We start from the raw sequence: 19,443 nt of genomic DNA on the forward strand, positions 1-19,443 counted from the left end.
CCCAACTCCATCTTTCTACGGTGACTTCTCCAATATTAATTGAACAAATTGCAAAAGATTCAGCAACACAGATCTCCAAAATACTGTGTAATTATGCCGTTAAAGCAGACGACATTTAGCTGTGTGCGTGCGTAGCGCTCATACTTCCTGAAAACCTGTGACGTCTTGCGCACACGTCATCATTACACGACGTTTCGAAGACGAAACTCCCGGGGAATTAAAAATTGTAATTTAGTAAACTAAAAAGGCCGTATTGCCATGTGTTGCGATGTTAATATTTCATCATTGATATATAAACTATCAGACTGCGTGGTGGGTAGTAGTGGGTTTCAGTAGGCCTTTAACTTTTTAATATCCAAGAATAATGTTATGCAATTGAATGGAGACAAGTCAAACACTAAAACCAAGCGGAAAACGGCTGGCTGTTCAGGCTAAAGCTTGACCCTGGAGACCGCCCAACAGGCTTATTGATTGGCTTTCTGGGGCTAGCAGCACGTAGTGGCTGACCAATCCGATGGCAGTCTTGTGTTGCAGCAGACATACATGGTGAACATTAAATTAAATCATATTGCAATCTTGCAATCTAAAGTTATTTATTGTATTCTGTTAAGTTAAAGTGCCAACGATAGTCACACACACTAAGTGTGGTGAAATGATCCTCTGCATTTGACCCATCCCCATGTTCACCCCCTGGGAGGTGAGGGGAGCAGTGAGCAGCAGTGGTGGCCGCGCTTGGGAATAATTTGGTGATTTAACCCCCAATTCCAACCTTTGGTGTTGAGTGGGCGATAATGGGTCCCATTTTTATAGTCCTTAGTAAGACTCAGCTGCGGTTTGAACTCACAACCTTCAAGTCTCAGGGCGGACACTCTAACCACAAAGCCATTGAGCAGGTGGTTAATAACACAATTAATTGTGTTATTTTGTAAAAGAAATACAATTATTGAACAATTTGTTTCCTGTTCATATCATTTATCCTTCAAGCCACGCCGCCTGTGCAAAAGCTCTGGCCCGCCACTTCTGAAATCCAAATTTCACTCTTGACTGGAAGTACCTGAACTTCCTCCCACATCTCCAATAACATGCATGTCAGGTTAAAGGGATACTTTAAAATCGTCCATACATATAAATACCTTTATGTGTCCTGTAATTTACTGCTGACTAGTTCAGGGTGTATCCTCCCTCTCGCCTTTACTCACCTGGGATAGGCTCCAGTTTATTTGCTGTAATTTAATTTAATTGGTGCACATAACCCTTTTTTAACCTTGGGTAAATACAGTACCTTTTGTACATTTTCGTCCCTTAAAGGGATGCAAACAGTTTGTCTCCTTAAGGTCCAATAATTAGTCATCTATTGGTTAGTTACATTATTAGATTACTGTATATATGGTAATGCGAATGCACCATCTGGTAATAGAATCGTGCTTCCAACCTCAGATGTTTACAGTCTCGGCTGTAGCAAGTTCTGTCTTTTTCTTATTTGAGATGTTTACAGTCTCGGCTGTAGCAAGTTCTGTCTTTTTCTTATTTGATCAACTAAGAATGCAAATTATACATTTTCTTTCCTGACAATTTTTCCCCAGAGCCCAAGCAAACATATTTTCATTTATATGTAAACAAGAGAGGAAGGAGGAAAAAAAAGATGTCCCACTACAAAAGATGAATTTAATGACCATATTGCATCATTGCTGTAAAAATTGCTGTAGCTTGTGCAACAATAACTGTGTTGACTGCTTTGAAGTTTGGAACAAGTGCATGTGTGCTTTATGTTGGAGCAGATGCTGAGGGTGAAAGTGGCTGAATGTGACCAGTGGACCAGCTGTGGAGACTGTTTGGGAGCGGGCGACGCCCACTGTGGCTGGTGCACGCTGGAGAATAGGTAAGGGTCAACACAAAGTTAGAATATTGTGAATATATCTATCTATGCCTCCTGAGCTGCAGTTATGAATTATTGTAGTAATCATGTAGTTTGGTGATTAGTTTTTTCGATTACCGGTAATCAAATAAAACACTTTATAGAGAAAATGTGTTGAAATAAACAACACTTTTTCACCTGTATAAAGTTGTCCCCCTTATCATTGCAAATACTAAAATAAAACTATCATTTGTTTTTGCTACATTTCAGCTGGTTTTTGCTGTAACATTTTTTGCTGGTGCCATTACGGTTTTTAAGTTATTCTAAAGAACATTTTCTGACAAGTGACTTAATGTCATCCAGCTCCCCGACCTTAGTTTTTATGTTAACGTTATAGTATTCATACCCAATCCCCCAAACCAAATCAAAATCTTTCCCAACTTATCACATTTGTTAATGCTACATTTGTGCTGGTTTGTGATTCAACATTTTTTTTGCCTAACTATTATAAAAACATGCGCCCGGGGATAGGTTGATTGGCAACACTAAATTGGCTCTAGTGTGTGAATGTGAGTGTGAATGTTGTCTGTCTATCTGTGTTGGCCCTGTGATGAGGCCCGAATGCAGTTAAGATAGGCTCCAGTACCCTCCCCGACGCCGAAAGGGACAAATGGATGGATGGATTGATGGATAATATAGTTTCATGTTATTAATGCTTTACTCTTAATAACCGGACCTCCACCTTGTAAACATCTCCAGAAATTTCTTCCAAACATTTGTGCTACAAAAATGATTTGTCTAACTATCATACTTTTTATGTCATTAACGTGATATAGTTATTATGTCATTATTAACGTGTTATTATTCATACCCAGCCCCCGAACCATGACAAAATCTCTCCAAAGATGTACCAATGGTTTGTTCTGAAAAAATAATTTGTCTAACAATTATAGTGTTTGTGTTTCGGGGCTGGTTATGAATAAAAGGACGTTAAAAACATAAAACTTGTAATACTTAGACACAGTATTTTTCACAGCACAAACCATGACAAATGTAGCACAAAAAAGGGTACAAGTTTGAGGTGATCTGGACAAAATGGATGATATCACTTGTCAGAAAATGTGTTTTAGAAAAACTAAAAATCGTAACAGCACAAACAAAATTGTTTACAGAACAAATGTGGCACAGTGTTATTTTAATATTTGCAATGATAATGCGATGTCAACTTCACAAAGGTCAACCGTCATTCTTTTTTTTAATACAAACGTTTGTACATGCACATCATTTATATTGCCTATCAATACTAAAGTAGTATTAGCCATTAGAGGAGACCAATCTAATAAGAGTGCTCTCAGTATCGTGGCCAGTGATTGGCTCAGCGTCAGCCAGCATTATTATATTGGATTAAAAAAGTTTGAAGGTTACTTAAGGGGTTTTTTTTAATGTCGAGAGGGCTTTTGTAATGTTAAAAATATTCAGATGGTCATAAACAGGTTTTTATGCTCTAGCTCTGAAAATGTTTGATAATTAATGATTCTTATGCCACAAAAAAACATTTATCATGGTCCTGTCACTGGTATATAACTGGTATATAGTATATACAGTAAAACATACTCTAAGTACTTTATATGCCTTTTAACATCCGCTTTGTAGTTTGATGAAGATTAGTTCTTGACCTTTGACCTCACCTATGAGAGACCTTGTTTCAAGATTAAAAATATAGTTTTGAAGGACAATTCATTTTTGTTTAGAAATGTGACAATTGAGGCTCTAAATTAACTAAACTAAAGCAGTTCTTACAGTAGATCTTTGAGATTCTTGGGTGGGTTAATAATTGTAACTGTTAGACATTTCCAGACAAATGCTGTGTCGCTCATAACGTTGTGGAGACTCTTGGTTTGCAAATGTCTGTGAATGTTCAATATGTAATAATAATAACATTTTGAGGTTGTCTCGATGAAATTAAAGGTCAGAATGAAGGCCAAATACAGATATGTCTTCCTTTTGGCTTGTCGGGCTGACAGAGCTTTGGAATATGTTTTTTGGAGGCTTGTAGAATGATCAGACTGGATATGCTGGAGGAGTTTGGCTGCAATGTGACGAGCTGGGAGACTGTGCGAGTTCAGGGCTGTGATTAACATGACTCTGTAAGGACCAGCTCTATGGCTCTGTGTTCGCCGGCTCTTCGGGCAGAATGTTGTTTGACACTTCTTGTGTGTGTGTGTGTGTGTGTGTGTGTGTGTGTGTGTGTGTGTGCGTGCGTGCGTCTGTCTGTCTGTCTGTCTGTCTGTCTGTCTGTCTGTGTGTGTGTGTGTGTGTGTGTGTGTGTGTGTGTGTGTGTGTGTGTGTGTGTGTGTGTGTGTGTGTGTGTGTGTGTGTGTGTGTGTGTGAGAGAGAGAGAAAGAGAGAGTTACTTGTTTGGTGATTAAAGCGAATCAGATGTGAGATAGAGAATTTTCTGATGAGTTATGCTGCAGCTCTCAGAAGCTCTGGCACTGCCATGGGCCATTCAGGGCTGCAAGAGTGGACTGATGAACAGTTGTACGTGTGTGTGTGTGTGTGTGTGTGTGTGTGTGTGTGTGTGTGTGTGGTCAAACTGTCTCCCTGTCATCTCCATGTCTCCTCTATTTATCAATCTGTCCCCTTCTTATCCCATTCCTTCGTTTCCCATCACTGCATTGTTTTCTCTCTTCCCCGCCCTTTGTGGACTTCATATTTTCCAGTAGCTTGAAGAATTTCGTTATCCCTCACTCAGCCGCCATCTCTGTCCCTGTAGACCTCGTCTGCTCCTCCCCCTGCGCCCTTGTCCTCCTCTCTCTCTCCGTCTACAAAGGAGCGTTGATTGTGCCGACGGTGGCGGGAGGGAGAGCGCACACTGGCTCTTTTGACAAGGAAATGTCAAAGTGTGTAAGCCTGTGTGTTTCTGTCACTGGGAGTGTGCGGCTGTCTGGGAGCTGATGTCATGAGTGTGTGTTTGATGTACTCTCTGACCAGTCATGTTGGCCGTAGTTGGGCTGGCGGTATTTGTGAGTGTGCCTCCTTAGTCACGTCTTTGTGTTTCTACAAACACTATCCAGCAACAAGCTTAGAGGCCGCCATTGTTTCGCTCCATGTCTGTTGGGTTTTATGCAAAGAGTTGACGTCTCGCAGCATGTCGCCATGCAGAGCGAGCACAAGAACACGTCTGTCCGCTCGCTGGAGTTGGCATTGTCTGAAAAGGGAGCTAGTCTCTCCCCCTGTCAGAGATAAAGCTTGGTCCTTGATCACATGTTTCATGCTGCAGAGCTTTTAATCTGGCGCGCATCACAAGAAAGCACTTAAATATCTTTATTTGAATCAAATCATGCATCATGTGCAGACTGTGCTATTCATAAATTATCTTCCTTATCTGTGGCTTTTTGTGTGTGTGCGTGCATGTGTGGAGGAGCTCATATGTTCTCCTGCTGTTTAGCAATCTCAGTCACTTCCCACCTTATCTGACGTGCACACACACACACGCACGCACGCACACACACACACACACACACACACACACACACCCACACACACAATCATGCAGTGATGAGTTCTCAGGTCATATTTTAGCTGCATGTGTTAACTGTTTATTTTAAGTCGCTGTTTAAAATGTCTGCTGCTTATGTATTTATTCAATATGTGTATGTATCTTATAGAAGAGGAACTGATCCTTGAAGAGGGTCCTCATTTTACAGGTGCACACGTCTCCATATTTGTTGACGTTCCGCCTGTTGCTGAATGTTTTGTTCAGTAGTGCATTCTTAGAGATAAAACATGCTGTTTGCTTCATCGTGTGTTCCCAAATGAGAACAGAGGAAACAATGTTTGCCCTTCACTCTCCAGTGGAATCTGTTTTTCCTCCCTGAAGGTAGTGTAAAAAAAAAGATGCATTTGAAAAAGTGTCCAGCCTCATCTTTTGAAACACAATTTTGGACTCAGATATAACTTGAAAACTGGGAAATACTCAAGATACTGTAAAGGGGTCTAATTATGCAAAAACTACTTTTTCATACCTGTTGGTATCTGCTTTTGTTTATTTAATATCCCCATACAGTAAGTCCTGAAAAAATTAAATCAAACCAAGAAAGCATGGCGGAGTTATTTATAAAACAATCTTGCATTCTTCCAAACTTGCTCGAAAGGAACCATTTTACATTTGAGGATTTTAGTGACGTATTTTGCCCTAGTTACGTCTGCGGATATCTCCATATTTGGTATAGGTTTTGTGATGAGGTAGCGACTTGTCCAGGGTGTACGCCGCCTTCCGCCCGGTTGTAGCTGAGATAGGCACCAGCGCCCCCCGCGACCCCAAACGGAATAAGCGGTAGAAAATGGATGGATGGATGGTATAGGTTGAACTGAGTAGGTTTTTGTGAGTCTGGCGTTTTTGTTCAGATATAGTCCAAAGTTGTTGTCAATACATTCCTTATTTTTCCTCTATCCTCTGGTTGTGGTGCAGACTTGATCGTATTAGGGTTGTTAACGATAAACCGATGCGACCGGATATTCGGTTCGAGAAGTGGCCGGTTCAGCAACATCGGTTACAGCCCCCTCAATAAGACTCGGCTGTGAAACGTTAGGTTAATCGAGTCTAGAGACATAAATTGGTTATCGCGACAAACTAGAATTTAAGTCTATGGTTTTGTCTTTAAATTGACACAGAGAGCGAGTGTTGTCCGTTAAAAGAGTCACACGCGTGTTATGTTAATTACGTAACTGGAGACGAGAACAGACGTATGTACTTGGACCGAGTGTCGTGCGAGATTAGCAATCAGTGGACAGTTTTTCTTTAAAACTCAGCGAAAATCATGGTTGCCCGCCAAATAATTACTCACAAGAGATGTAAAGTTAACACCGTGGAACGTCTCCGTGCTGTGATGTCCATCATATTGTAACATCCCAAGTAATGGCGACTCAGAAAGATTACCGGTTTGTCTTTCTTTATTTCACAAAATGCAATGTTTTCATACAACAAACTCTATTTCTTGTCTTGCTGACCTTTTCAATTCCACAAAACACGTCACCCATTCTTGTCCGAGAAGTTCCGCCCCACGTCAAGCCACACTGACTTGACTTGAATCGTGAAAAAAATATCTTTATTTGATGTTTGCCTTTTTACTTTGTAAAACATCTTTGGGGATCTCAGGGCATTCAAACGATCACAACTGGACTGTCTTTTTTGCCTTAGAATATGTTTTGTCTCTCATCCTAGTAGGCCTCATCACTTTATACCCACAGACTTAAATTGGTCAGATCTAGACTTAGATTGGTCAGTTCTAGTCTTAGACTTAGATTGGTCAGATCTAGCCTGGTCCAGTTGTGATTGATTGAATACCCTGACATTACAGTGACATTACGGGATGGTTGAGAATATCCATAGACATCTTTCGGGATATATGTTGTTTTAAAAAAAATGAAATACTTTAAGCATGTCACTCTTATAGAATGTCCTTTTTTTATTCAAAGATGAATGTGCCCATGTGTGTTGTCATTCAATAGGTTATTGTTATTCTCAAGGCATTCAACTGATCAGTTGTCTTAGAAGACGTTTGGCCTCTCATCCAAGTAGTTTTCATCAGTACATGCTCAGAGACTTGGCTTGGTCAGCTCCACTGTGAGTGCTTGGTGCCAAGGTCCCAACTATTTATCTTCTAACATTAGGAGGGGTGTATGCACAGGAACACATGCTTTTGTTATGTTGTGACTTAAGAAAGAATGTGTTACCACGAAATGTAATCATTCATACACCGTATTTGGGGTGTGGGAAAAAATCGATTCGAATTTGAATCACGATTCTCACGTTGTGCGATTTAGAATCGATTCTAATTTTTTTTTTAATCGTTTTTTTTAATATTTTTTATATATTTTATTGTTTTATCAATCCAACTAAACAATACACAGTAATACCATAACAACGCAATCCAATTCCAAAACCAAACCTGACCCAGCAACACTCAGAACTGCAATAAACAGAGCAAGAGAAAAGACACAAACACGACACAGAACAAACCAAAAGTAGTGAAACAAAAATGAATATTATCAACAACAGTATAAATATTACTTATAATTTAAGCATAGCAGTGATTAAAAATCCCTCATTGACATTATCATTAGACATTTATAAAAATATAAAAAAAGAACAATAGTGTGACAGTGGCTTACACTTGCATCTCATCTCATAAGCTTGACAACACACTGTGTCCAATATTTTCACAAAGATAAAATAAGTTATATTTTTGGTTAGTTTAATAGTTAAAACACATTTACATTATTGGAATCAGTTGATAAAACATTGTCCTTTACAATTATAAAAGCTTTTTACAAAAATGTACTACTATGCTTGCATGTCAGCAGACTGGGGTAGATCCTGCTGAAATCCTTTTTACTTTATAAAACATCTTCTCTATTTATTCATTGAATGTATAGAGAATCCTTTTAAACCGGGAAAAAAATTGTTTTTGAATCGGGAATCGTGTTAAATTGAAAAAAAAAATCGTTTTGAATCAAATCGTGACCCCAAGAATTGATATTGAATCGAATCGTGGGACACCCAAAGATTCGCAGCCCTACACCGTATCCAATCTTCATAAATTTTTCGTACACTAAATTGAATCGTATGGAATCGTTCATACACCAAATATAATCGCATCAAATCGTTCTGTTTTATAAATTAATTATTTTTATATAATTTTCCTGAAGGAACTCTACTGAAGGAATCAACAAAGTATTATCCATCTATCTATCTATCTATCTATCTATCTATCTATCTATCTATCTATCTATCTATCTATCTATCTATCTATCTATCTATCTATCTATCTATCTATCTATCTATCTATCTATCTATCTATCTATCTATCTATCTATCGCATCGTGACCCATGTGCTGCAATGAGAATCAAATTGTCATCACATTTACATCACATGCACACGCATTGTAAAATCGTCTGCTTTTGCCATTTCTAGTAAAAAGTAGTGCATAGTTTGAACTCATATCTTTTCAGTAGATGGTTGATAGGGTGAAGACGCAGTCCAAGGGGGCTTGGCCGTGAGAAGGGCTTCGGCCCATAAATAAGACTGCCAACAAAACGGCGCATCCTGTAGAGACGGTCAGAAAGTGGCTTGAAGATGGTCTGTAAAACATAATCCATGCACAATTTTGACCAACGCACAACCATCACATGTTATGTAGACCACAAAGAAGTGTTTTAAATGTAGAAAGAAAAATATAGTATGACCCTTTTAATAGATGATGATGATGCTGTTGATGAGAGCAGTCATAGTGTGACCGCAGTTTAACAGGGTTAAATTGTAATAAACTGTGTGCTAGTGTGATGGAGTTTGCGAAAAACAGCACTCAGAATTGAGGACAATATTCATGCTGGGGGGATTTTGTGTGGCTTTCAGAGCCACTTAGTGCTATTTTTAGCACGTAGGCTGACCTAATGGCCATTCTCAGCACCTCATTTCCAATGGGACAGAATTTGGACATTCATTTTCTTAACAAACATTAAAGTGTGAAGTCACGCGGACACACACGCATTTGAAAACAACTATGAAAGAAAGAGGGGGAAGTGGGGTGTACAGTATTAACCACTCCCATTATGTTATGGTGCAGCTAAATTGGGACCTCTTTAGTCCCGGCTATCTAAAGTCACTTTGTCGTGCAGATTAACAGTGCCAACAGCCACTGAAGTTCATTACTGAAGTCCAAATATTGGCCCGTCTTGCTTGATGAATGCCTTGTATCTTGTGTCCAAGACATTCATTAATGCAAACATTGTACACACACATTCATAGATGCCTGCACAGTCCCTCCATTTGCTTTAAGAGTGTGTCATTTTCTCGTGGCAAATAGTCTGTGATGGCAGTGCCCCTGGGATGGGTTACCATAGTGATGCGCATGACCTGAAGTCAAGGCTGTTGTGGTGCACCACGTAAGCTGCCAGGTGAGTGTGACTGAAGCGCCTTATAAATTTATGTCAAGCAGAGCATAGAAAAAAAGCCATCTTTAGAATTTGTCAAGCCGCTGAAGTCCGACAGCTGACTCCATCTCAATTACAAACTGCTGACATGCAGTGATGATGATGAAGTTCCGAGATAAGACGTGCTGATGAAACCACTTACGCATCAGTGTGCTGCGCAGGCCAGTGAGAAAATGTGCCTATAGTCATATTATTTTGAGGGAAAACTATGTTCTGTAATCTGATCTGAGCAAACGTGTGGGGATATTATTAACGCTGAACTCATATAAACTGATCACTCACTGTTTCACCAGGTGTACCATCCAGAAGGAGTGTGCCCAGGGGCTGTTGGCACGCTCTTGGATCCCTATGGGTGAAGGCCCCCTGCAGTGTCCTTCCATGACCCTAACACCCTCTGAGATCAGCATCTCTGCAGACATCAAGGTACCTGTTGTCTAGCATATATTCCACAATACAGTATACCTAATATACAATCTTAAAGGCCTACTGAAATGAGATTTTCTTATATAAACGGGGATAGCAGGTCCATTCTATGTGTCATACTTGATCATTTTGCGATATTGCCATATTTTTGCTGAAAGGATTTAGTAGAGAACATCGACGATAAAGTTTGCAACTTTTGGTGCTGATAAAAAAGCCTTGCCTTTACCGGAAGTCGCAGACGATGACGTCGTAATGGTGAGGGCTCCTCAAATTGTTTTTAATGGGAGCCTCCAGCAGCAGGAGCTATTCGGACCGAGAAAACGACAATTTCCCCATTAATTTGAGCGAGGATGAAAGATTCGTGGATGATGATATTGATAGCAAAGGACTAGAAAAAAATAAAAAAAATAAAATTAAAGTTAAAAAAAGAAAAAGGCGATTGCATTGGGACGGATTCAGATGTTTTTAAACACATTTACTAGGATAATTCTGGGAAATCCCTGATCTTTCTATTGTGTTGCTAGTGTTTTAGTGAGATTAAATAGTACCTGATAGTCGGAGGAGTGTGTCCACGGGTGTCTTGAGGCCAGTCTCTGAGGGAAGTCGACGTCAGCTGCATGGACGGCGCGAGCTCAGCTGATCTCCGGTAAGAGGCGACTTTTTACCACAATTTTCTTACCGAAACCTGCCGGTTGACAAGTGGTCGGGAACCATGTTCGCTTGACCGCTCTGATCCATAGTAAAGCTTCACCTCCGGGAATTTCAAACACGTTTTTGTGGCTAAAGGCTAAAGCTTCCCAACTCCATCTTTCTACTTTGACTTCTCCATTATTAATTGAACAAATTGCAAAAGATTCAGCGACACAGATGTCCAAAATACTGTATAATTATGCCGTTAAAGCAGACGACATTTAGCTTTGTGTGTGCGCAGCGCTCATACTTCCTAAAAACCTGTGACGTCTTGCGTACACGTCATCATTCCGCGACGTTTCCAACAAGAAATTGGCATGTGTTGCAATGTTAATATTTCATCATTGATATATAAACTATCAGACCGCGTGGTCGTTAGTAGTGGGTTTCAGTAGGCCTTTAATTGGTTCTGTGATGGAGCTCTTAACTCAAAACAGTTGTATCTCAAATCAAAATTGAAATTGATTTCAATCAATTTAATTGATGCTTACACCCACCCACCCAACATAGCACACTTGTAACCTGTAACATACCTTTTAAAATCAAAAACACAGTTTTTGATAAGATATGCTCAGAGATAGGTTCCAGCACCCCCCGCGACCTCGTAAAGGACAAGCGGTAGAAAATGAATGGATGGGTAGATGCTCAGAGAAAACAATACAATATAATGTACTACAGTAGTTTTATGTAGTAAGGTATTACAGTAAGTGCAACATTTACCTTGGAGAGTGGACTCCTACAGTATCTTTTTCGAGCTGCTTCTCAGTCAAACACACCATGAGCAGCTTTTTCATATTTTCATGGATAAAACATTGTTTGCCATTTAGATGTTATTCAAACATTCTTAGCTGGTTTTATGGACTCATTCTGCTTTAGTATGTTGCAGACTTGGAGTGCTACGCTCAAACTGCTCCGCCATGTCTGCCACAAGCTCTGTCATGTTTTTTGATTCTTTATATCTTTAATTCAATTTATATCACTCACTGTTTCTCAGCGCTGTCCTTCACACTTAGTTTCTTACTTCCCATGGTTGGAAAACTAAAGTTATGTCTGCTAAATGCTAGCGAATTAGACCAAATATTTGGGTCGGATCTTATAGGGTTCACTGTGACATTTGCCACGCCAACTAATGGCAGGCTTGCGTATAACTCAAATTGTTGCTTGCAATCTAGAGCATAACAATTAGCCGAGAGGCAGCGCTTATCTCAGAACACTTAAGTTGGGGCACTTTTAAGTTGAGCTATCACAAATAGATGCATGACTATTGTTGCTGATCAATTTATTATTGTTATGGAAACACACTATTTAAGCATGACTGAGGCCCCCTTTACAACCTAACACCTGACTTTGATAAGGTCAAATACTCATAGTTGATATTAATAATCATGTATGTTAAAGTCAATGTTAATGTTGGACTCCACTCAGTTTATTTTCTACAACGCAATAGCACAAAGTGTGCTGTCTGTATAATTAATCTAGCATGAATCATTCAAGTGTATTATAAACCATCAAATTAGTGGCATCATATTGTTGTGCAATTACCATGTTAGCTGCACTGTTTGTAAAATAGCCAATTATTTCTCCTTAGAAATGATTGCTCCCCAACATTTCCAACGGTGTTCATTGCCAGATGCATGTGTGATTTTTCTTTTTTGGTAACCTGTCACTTTGCCATGTCCCTTGCAGCTTCATGGTTCATTTGTCACCTTCAGCATTGTAATCTATGATTTGCACCACAGGAGCTCATTTGTCACCAATTTGTCCAAGCGCTTTGAACCCAATTTAAATTTAAATATAGCTACTTAAATGACACAATATTATTATATGTCTGAGTGTAATGTGAAAAATCATGACAATGTCACCAAGAGAAAGGCACTTATGTAAATAATCAAATGATCGACCGCTAAATTCCATGCAGCTATTATTGATGGAGATTATAATGTTATCACACTTGTTAATGCCAACACTTGTGCTTTGCCTTATATATAAGTAGTGGCATCTTGCATGACATCCACACTTCCAAATTTGACACTTCAGACTGTGACTGACTAGAGCCAGTCAGTCATCATCTCGCGAGACTTGTGGCGTGTTGTTGATGGACACTCCCAACAGCAGACTTTTCATGAAAAAGTTCTGCCTGAAAGGAATATTTAGCAAATACAATTTTACCTCCGCAGGCTCAGTCTTTGGGTGTGTGTTTGGCGTTTCTTTGCCGGTGTAATCTTTCTCCGTGGTTTGCTTTGTCAGTGTCCACCAACGACGTAAAGACCGTGTCACCTCCTGTTGACCAATTTAGTTATTTTACAGCAGTTACCATGGTTTAATTATTTATTGTATTCTTTATTTAAACAACAACGTTATATAAAACATTGCAAACAAACCAAACATTGTATATCAAGGATATGGTCTTTCAAATCGGTCACGGTCTTTATCATAATGGTGACAATCGACCGTCACTAACTACCCGATCCCTAAAGAAACCGGAACAACTCTACATCCGCTCGGCAGCCTTTAATTAAACAAACTACAAACTGATCGTTCCGTATTCACACCAAATACATTAATATGCATTGCTGCCAAAAGCAAAGTGTACTTTTTGTGTTTGGATACTGATTAAGTAAAATGCCTCATTTAAAAAAAATAACATTAAATAAAAATGGACTGTTTGGAAATCAGTTGGGGATTTTTTTAATCAACAATATTGTTCTCCTTCTCTTTTTGTATTCAATAAATACATAAAACATTCCAAAAATCACAGCACGTGATGTTGTGGAAGCATCTCCGTAAAATATGCAAATGAAGGAAGTGTGCGGCGGACTGTCTTCCTGTACTGATTGTGCTATGGCATTTAGGAGTGTCCCGATACAACGATACCGATATTGCAGCCTTTACTATTGACCTTTATGAACCGCCATCCCATTTCTTTATCCAGAAATAGTCTGGATAAAGAATCCAGACTATATCTGGATCAGTTTGAATATTTGCTACTACCACCAAGATCTGCACCCGCGGCGGCTCTATAAATATGATTCAGCACGAATCATATTTATAGTGTGGAATGTTCGGAAAGGTTTTGTCAAGTGAACAATGGTAGTAGGTAAGAAAAACTGTAACCTTATGATAGACTTATGCTGTCTTTAAATTAAAGTAGCATGGTAATTAGTGTTTTGGCAACACCTTGTTGTCACAATATTTCATTAAGTTAAGCTCATGGTGTAATAAGTTGAATGATGCAGACATGTTTATTACTGAATTCATTTTAATATGTTTTCGCCTTTGTAGACTTGTTGTATTAGCAATTAATATGCATCTAAGATAAGTTTATATCGACGCATGTCATGTTTTAGACTACCATATTGTTTGTACGTATCTAACTTAAATGCTATGGTGCGCTTAGCTGCTCGCTCCTAGTAATTTATATTGATGGGCTGTGATCTTTTTCTCAGCTGTGTTCCGTACGGGCCGCAGTGGTACTCAGTTGTAATACACTTTTCCACTACTTGTGCTAGTGGCAATATCGAACAAACAGTAGAAGTCTGGAGGTAAAGTTATAGAAAAGTTTTTTAGGCACAAAAAATGTACTTAAATGGTGAATCTGTATTTTTATTTGCACTTAAATGTTATTGACAGCATAGTTAAGAAACATCATTATTAATGTAGGTTTTTTTTTGCACATCTATGCAGTTCCTTGTGCTTGGAACATGCTACAAAGAGACTAAGAGCTGACGGAATTTTTTTTATCCTTAAATGCTTTTAAATATAAACTGAGAGCATTTGAAGGAGCCTCAGTTATCTCTAACTGTTTTACTTGATGTCCATCTTGTCATTTTAATGCGTAATGTGAATGTGACTTTTCTGCCTCTTGGCCAGGACTCCCTTGAAAAAGAGGTTATTAATCTCAATGGGATTGTTCCCTGGTTAAATCAAGCGTAAATAAAAGAAATAAAACAAGATTAGTTGAAACATTGATTAGTACTTATTTTTCCAATTAGCCTGACTTAAGGCTAAGGTTTATTTGTTAAAAAATCTTTGAGATTAAAACACATTTCTATATAATTTGACAAAGTTGTAAATTGTGAGTAGGTTAGATAGAAATATCGACTACGATTAAAATCAAGAGTAGGATTACTAATTCAGTGTTAATATTTGAGTAGGCCCGGGCACCTCTGTGGTGGAAAAGTTGGGCCCTGAGGTCATAAAGGTTAAAAACCCCTGGTCTGTTGCCTACCATGTTTACCTTTTGAAATGTACTTGACTAAAACCAAGAAAATACTGACCTTGTGTACTTATTTAGATGTTAACTGGCTCTCGTGCTTTGCGTGAGTAAACACGCTGCAGGACTGATTGTATCAGGGCTTATATCAGAAATTTTAGATGCAAGACGATATCATCCGTTTTTTGCTGATATCACATTGATATCCAAAATAACTATTGGATCGGGACACCCCGAGTGACAGTCACCCTACGAGGTTGATGTGTTGGCTGGCTGGCTATCTGCTCAGCTAACACCAAAGCTAGCACAACATTGTCAACGGGAACACAGAACCCCCCCACCCGGGAATGTAAAGTTGTCCCTATCTTAGATAATTGTGACATATAAGGACTAAATGTGGAAATCTTATTGGGTCACAGAGTATTTTCATCTTGTACATTGTCACTGTATTATTCTGAGTGATATGCATATTTTCTTCTTTAGGCAAGTGTTCATGAAATAAAGTGGACCACACACAAATCCAGACTGAAAAGAAATGTGGGATAAGCAAACTGATGTTATTTTACATTTTCTGGGATAAATCCTTGCTGATACGCTTCATGTTGTGGTGTACAGATTGGGAGATGAGGAAAAAATAGAAATAGTGACAAACGCCCTCGTCTGATTTTAATGCAAACTGGCATGATGATAAAGCCAGCTTGGATGATTCATATTGGTATTGCAGCAGTGCACCTGAAGCATAATAACAATGTGACAATTAGCTGGACCGGTGGAATACATTTGACCCTTAATTACAGCCCATAATTAGACAAGCCCGAAAGATGACGGGTCGTTAATTGGTTCATTACTTGTGGATTAGCCTGTTATGTGGGTCAGCTAAGACAGGCTGTACAAATCTACCAGCTGTCCGGCACCAAGTAACCCCTTTGGAGCAACAGGAAGTCCAGCTCAAGGTTGTCCCCCCCAAACAGGAAGCAGCAGGCAGGAAGTCAGGGCCTTGGCCTGCAGGAAATGATCACTGCCACTGAACAATAGAGGAGATTTTTAAGACACGTTAGCACGTTTGCGGTCACTTCTATTCATATCTGTTCAGCCTCGGAATATTTCGTCTGGCACCTCCTCTCAGTCTCCTGTTTTTCTCACATTGAAATCTTCCAACTGAAATACAGGCACGTCAGTCAGTTGTTATGGTTCTCATTATAGATGTGTATGTCATATTTCATCACTTTGACTACATATAGTCGAAGTGACAAGTTCCTGGTAAACTTTTGGACCAACTTTTTCTAAGATGAGCTACTTGAGCACGTGTTAAACATTTCTCTTTCTGTCACAGGATGTCGGTATTCTAATAAACGGCAGTGTTCCTGATCTGGTCGGGTCCCGGGTCCAATGTGAATATGGCCCCGGTTTGTCTACAGACGCTACCTTGCACCTGGACCATGGTCCTGCTCAGATCCAGACTTGTCCCCTGCTCTCTCGGGAAAACTACCAGCCAATCCTTCCAGGCACAGGTGAGGCAGGCATGTGTTTGTCTGTCCGTGTGCCAACGCCTGCAGCCGTTCTCGTTCTAGCTACAGTTACACTACATGACTTCTTTTCTTTTTGGATTGTGGATTTAGATAACGGTTGATATCACCTTTAACTGTTGGCCCTTAGGGGATTTCAAAGTTGTGTTTTGCTTGAACACACATTGGCAAACATGCTCAAAAACTCCCATATGAAAATGAGCTTTGAATCTTTACATTTTGCTGTATGCACTTCAAATAGGATAGGTTGAGTTGAGTTGAGTTGAGTTGAGTTTAAGTTTATTTCGAACATGCAAGCATACAACAAGACACATCACAATTTACAGTTTCTCTTTTCAACATGTTCGAAAAGGAGTAGGAAGAAGCAGAGCTTAAATTTTTTTTTTTTTTTTTTGGATGTGGATGCGAGGTAGAGGTGTGAATAAATATGTGTTTATTAAATCCAAGGCAGAGCTTGGACAAACCAAAAATGTAGTCCAAACAAGCAGGCAAAAAGTCATAATTGAAAGCAATAGCACAGGTCCAGTGAATGCCTCACAGGGTGCGGCAGTAGGAGGACCACAGGAGTCACTAAAAACCCTTCCGAGCCAGAAGGAAAGTGGCATCGAAGTACTAAAGCCATGTGTTTTCTGCAGAATTGTGCAGAAAACAATTCTGCATCCTGCTCCTGCAACTGCTGGCTTTAAAAGGCCCTCAGTGGTAAACTGTTGCAGGTGTGTCTCCTGGCTCAGCCCCCACCTAGTGAGCACACAGGTCATCTTGGCAGATGGAAAACAAAGTAACTAAACACAAATGAACCACAGAAAAGTGCTACAAAAATACAACAACACAAAAGATCTAAACAAAGCAGTGTGTTTGACGTTTGAGTAATCATTTGACTTGTAACTGAAGCATCCCACAATACCGTGGAAATAAACTTAGATCGTTTTACGTAAAAGTGACGTCATAATAATGTGATACATATTACGGCTGCAAGAATTAATCGATGTATTCGATTCGAAAAAAAAACAACTGTTGAGGATGCGCATATATTGTATTAGAAAAAAATAATTAAGGTTATGGCAAGCAAAAAAAAACAAAAAACTTTTTACTTAGAATACGCATTGAGGTTATACACAACGGTATCCCATTACTCGATTAATCGAACAAACTATTCAAGCGATTAGTAAATTACTAAAATAATCGATAAACTTAGAAATAAATACACTTTGATTGATAGCTGCGGCCCTAATATAGACAATCACATATATATTATTAATAGTTGCTACTGTCTTAATTATGCTACATTGATTGGAAACTGAATATCATTAAAAAATGTTTCAAAAAGTTTCGCTCCAGCATCCCCGCGACCCCGAAAGGGACAAGCGGTAGAAAATGGATGGATGGAAGTTTATTATAAAATGACAACAATACTACTCCTACTGCCACAACCACTACTACCACTGTAATACCACTACTAATAACAACAATTAAGAATAAAGTTATTGATGACTTATGGAACCATTCTGTCAGACTCTTTAGAGTTTGAAGTCACTGTGACTTATGACTTACTAATCTGTGTCCTGATATGATATGTAATGCTGCAAACATGCTGAGTTGTATGCATGCCTTTATTTTGGCAGATCATCTGACTGTTTTCGTGGCAATAAAAGTGAACGGTACCTCAGTGGTGTCGGGGAACTTCATCATCTATGACTGTGAGAGGACTGGCGCAATAAACCCCAAAACCTCGTGAGTCACACCTCTATTGTCACCTGTGTACTGTGAAACCTTCCAGATACCACGTACTACATTGGGAACATCACTACTGTGTGTGTCTCACTCACTATATAACCCTCATATAATATTAAAGGTCCACAAAAATAGAATCTGCTGCTCTGGTCTATCACTTTGGTGACTTTGTGCCTGACTTTTGGCTGTCAGTAGTAGTCATTTGTTCATTGGACAGGAAACACTTGAATGTGACTGTAGGATTCATAACAATGAAAGACTGCATTTTGAAACTGGAACATCTTAAAAGGTTGGTATCAGTTTTGTTGAAATAAACTCATGGCTTGAAGCTGACTGGAAGCGTGATCTTTATATGTAAAGTTCAGCACTGTGAGAGTGTCTGGCTTCTGGAACGTGATGTATTTTCATGGCATGCGGGAGGGACATACAGTAGTCGTGTGATAACATTTTGATTTGAAGGTTGAAAAGAGGGAGATCCGTAACAAACATTTATCCATATCCATATGTGTGTAATCTGGAGCCGTCACAAATCTGCTCCTAAATGAGGATAAACTCTCCCAGTGCAGTCTTGTAATCACATTATTAATGTACATTTTTTTTTTAAAATAAGGTCAACTTAAATGTGTCACAAAAACCCAACGATATGTGGTATGTCCCTCGAAACGTCTTTGTGGTTTTACTGGCTTAAAAAGAATGAATTCTTTTAAATTCATACACGGCAGATAGAAATAATAATTAATCACACTCTGAAAACCAAACACAAACAATAAGCTGCATTTACTTTTCTTTTGTCACGCCCATGAAATCATGTTTCGTTTTTGTCATGTTTAGTTATTTTTTGGACAATTGTTTCCCGCTTTTGCACTTCCTTGTTTCTCTCATTTCCATAGCAACTCATTGTTTTTCACCTTGGCCTCATGTCACGCCCCTGTCCTCAGTTCTCACACCTGCTGGTAATTATCCCTGCTATTATTTAAGCCAGAGTTGCCAAGTGTTCAGCCTGGCA

The 19,443-nt window shown here is 39.2% G+C and overlaps 1 protein-coding gene and 1 long non-coding RNA gene across 2 annotated transcripts in view; one reads left to right on the plus strand and one right to left on the minus strand.

Moving 5' to 3' along the window:
* plxnd1 (plexin D1) overlaps positions 1–19,443 on the plus strand; it is a 146,978-nt gene that overhangs the window by 24,979 nt on the left and 102,556 nt on the right. The window contains exons 4-7 of the mRNA XM_061904274.1: positions 1,779–1,879; positions 10,148–10,277; positions 16,514–16,691; positions 18,329–18,437. Coding sequence (XP_061760258.1) covers positions 1,779–1,879; positions 10,148–10,277; positions 16,514–16,691; positions 18,329–18,437 — 518 coding nt within the window. The remainder of the gene's footprint in view (positions 1–1,778; positions 1,880–10,147; positions 10,278–16,513; positions 16,692–18,328; positions 18,438–19,443) is intronic.
* The window catches only part of LOC133554947 (uncharacterized), a 31,226-nt gene continuing 18,592 nt past the window's right edge, over positions 6,810–19,443 (minus strand). The window contains exons 2-3 of the long non-coding RNA XR_009807247.1: positions 10,137–10,263; positions 6,810–9,002 (exon numbers count right to left, since the gene is read on the minus strand). This is a non-coding gene — a long non-coding RNA (uncharacterized LOC133554947). The remainder of the gene's footprint in view (positions 9,003–10,136; positions 10,264–19,443) is intronic.

The sequence above is a fragment of the Nerophis ophidion genome, linkage group LG06 (genome assembly GCF_033978795.1).
Source record: "Nerophis ophidion isolate RoL-2023_Sa linkage group LG06, RoL_Noph_v1.0, whole genome shotgun sequence".
NCBI lineage: Eukaryota > Metazoa > Chordata > Actinopteri > Syngnathiformes > Syngnathidae > Nerophis > Nerophis ophidion.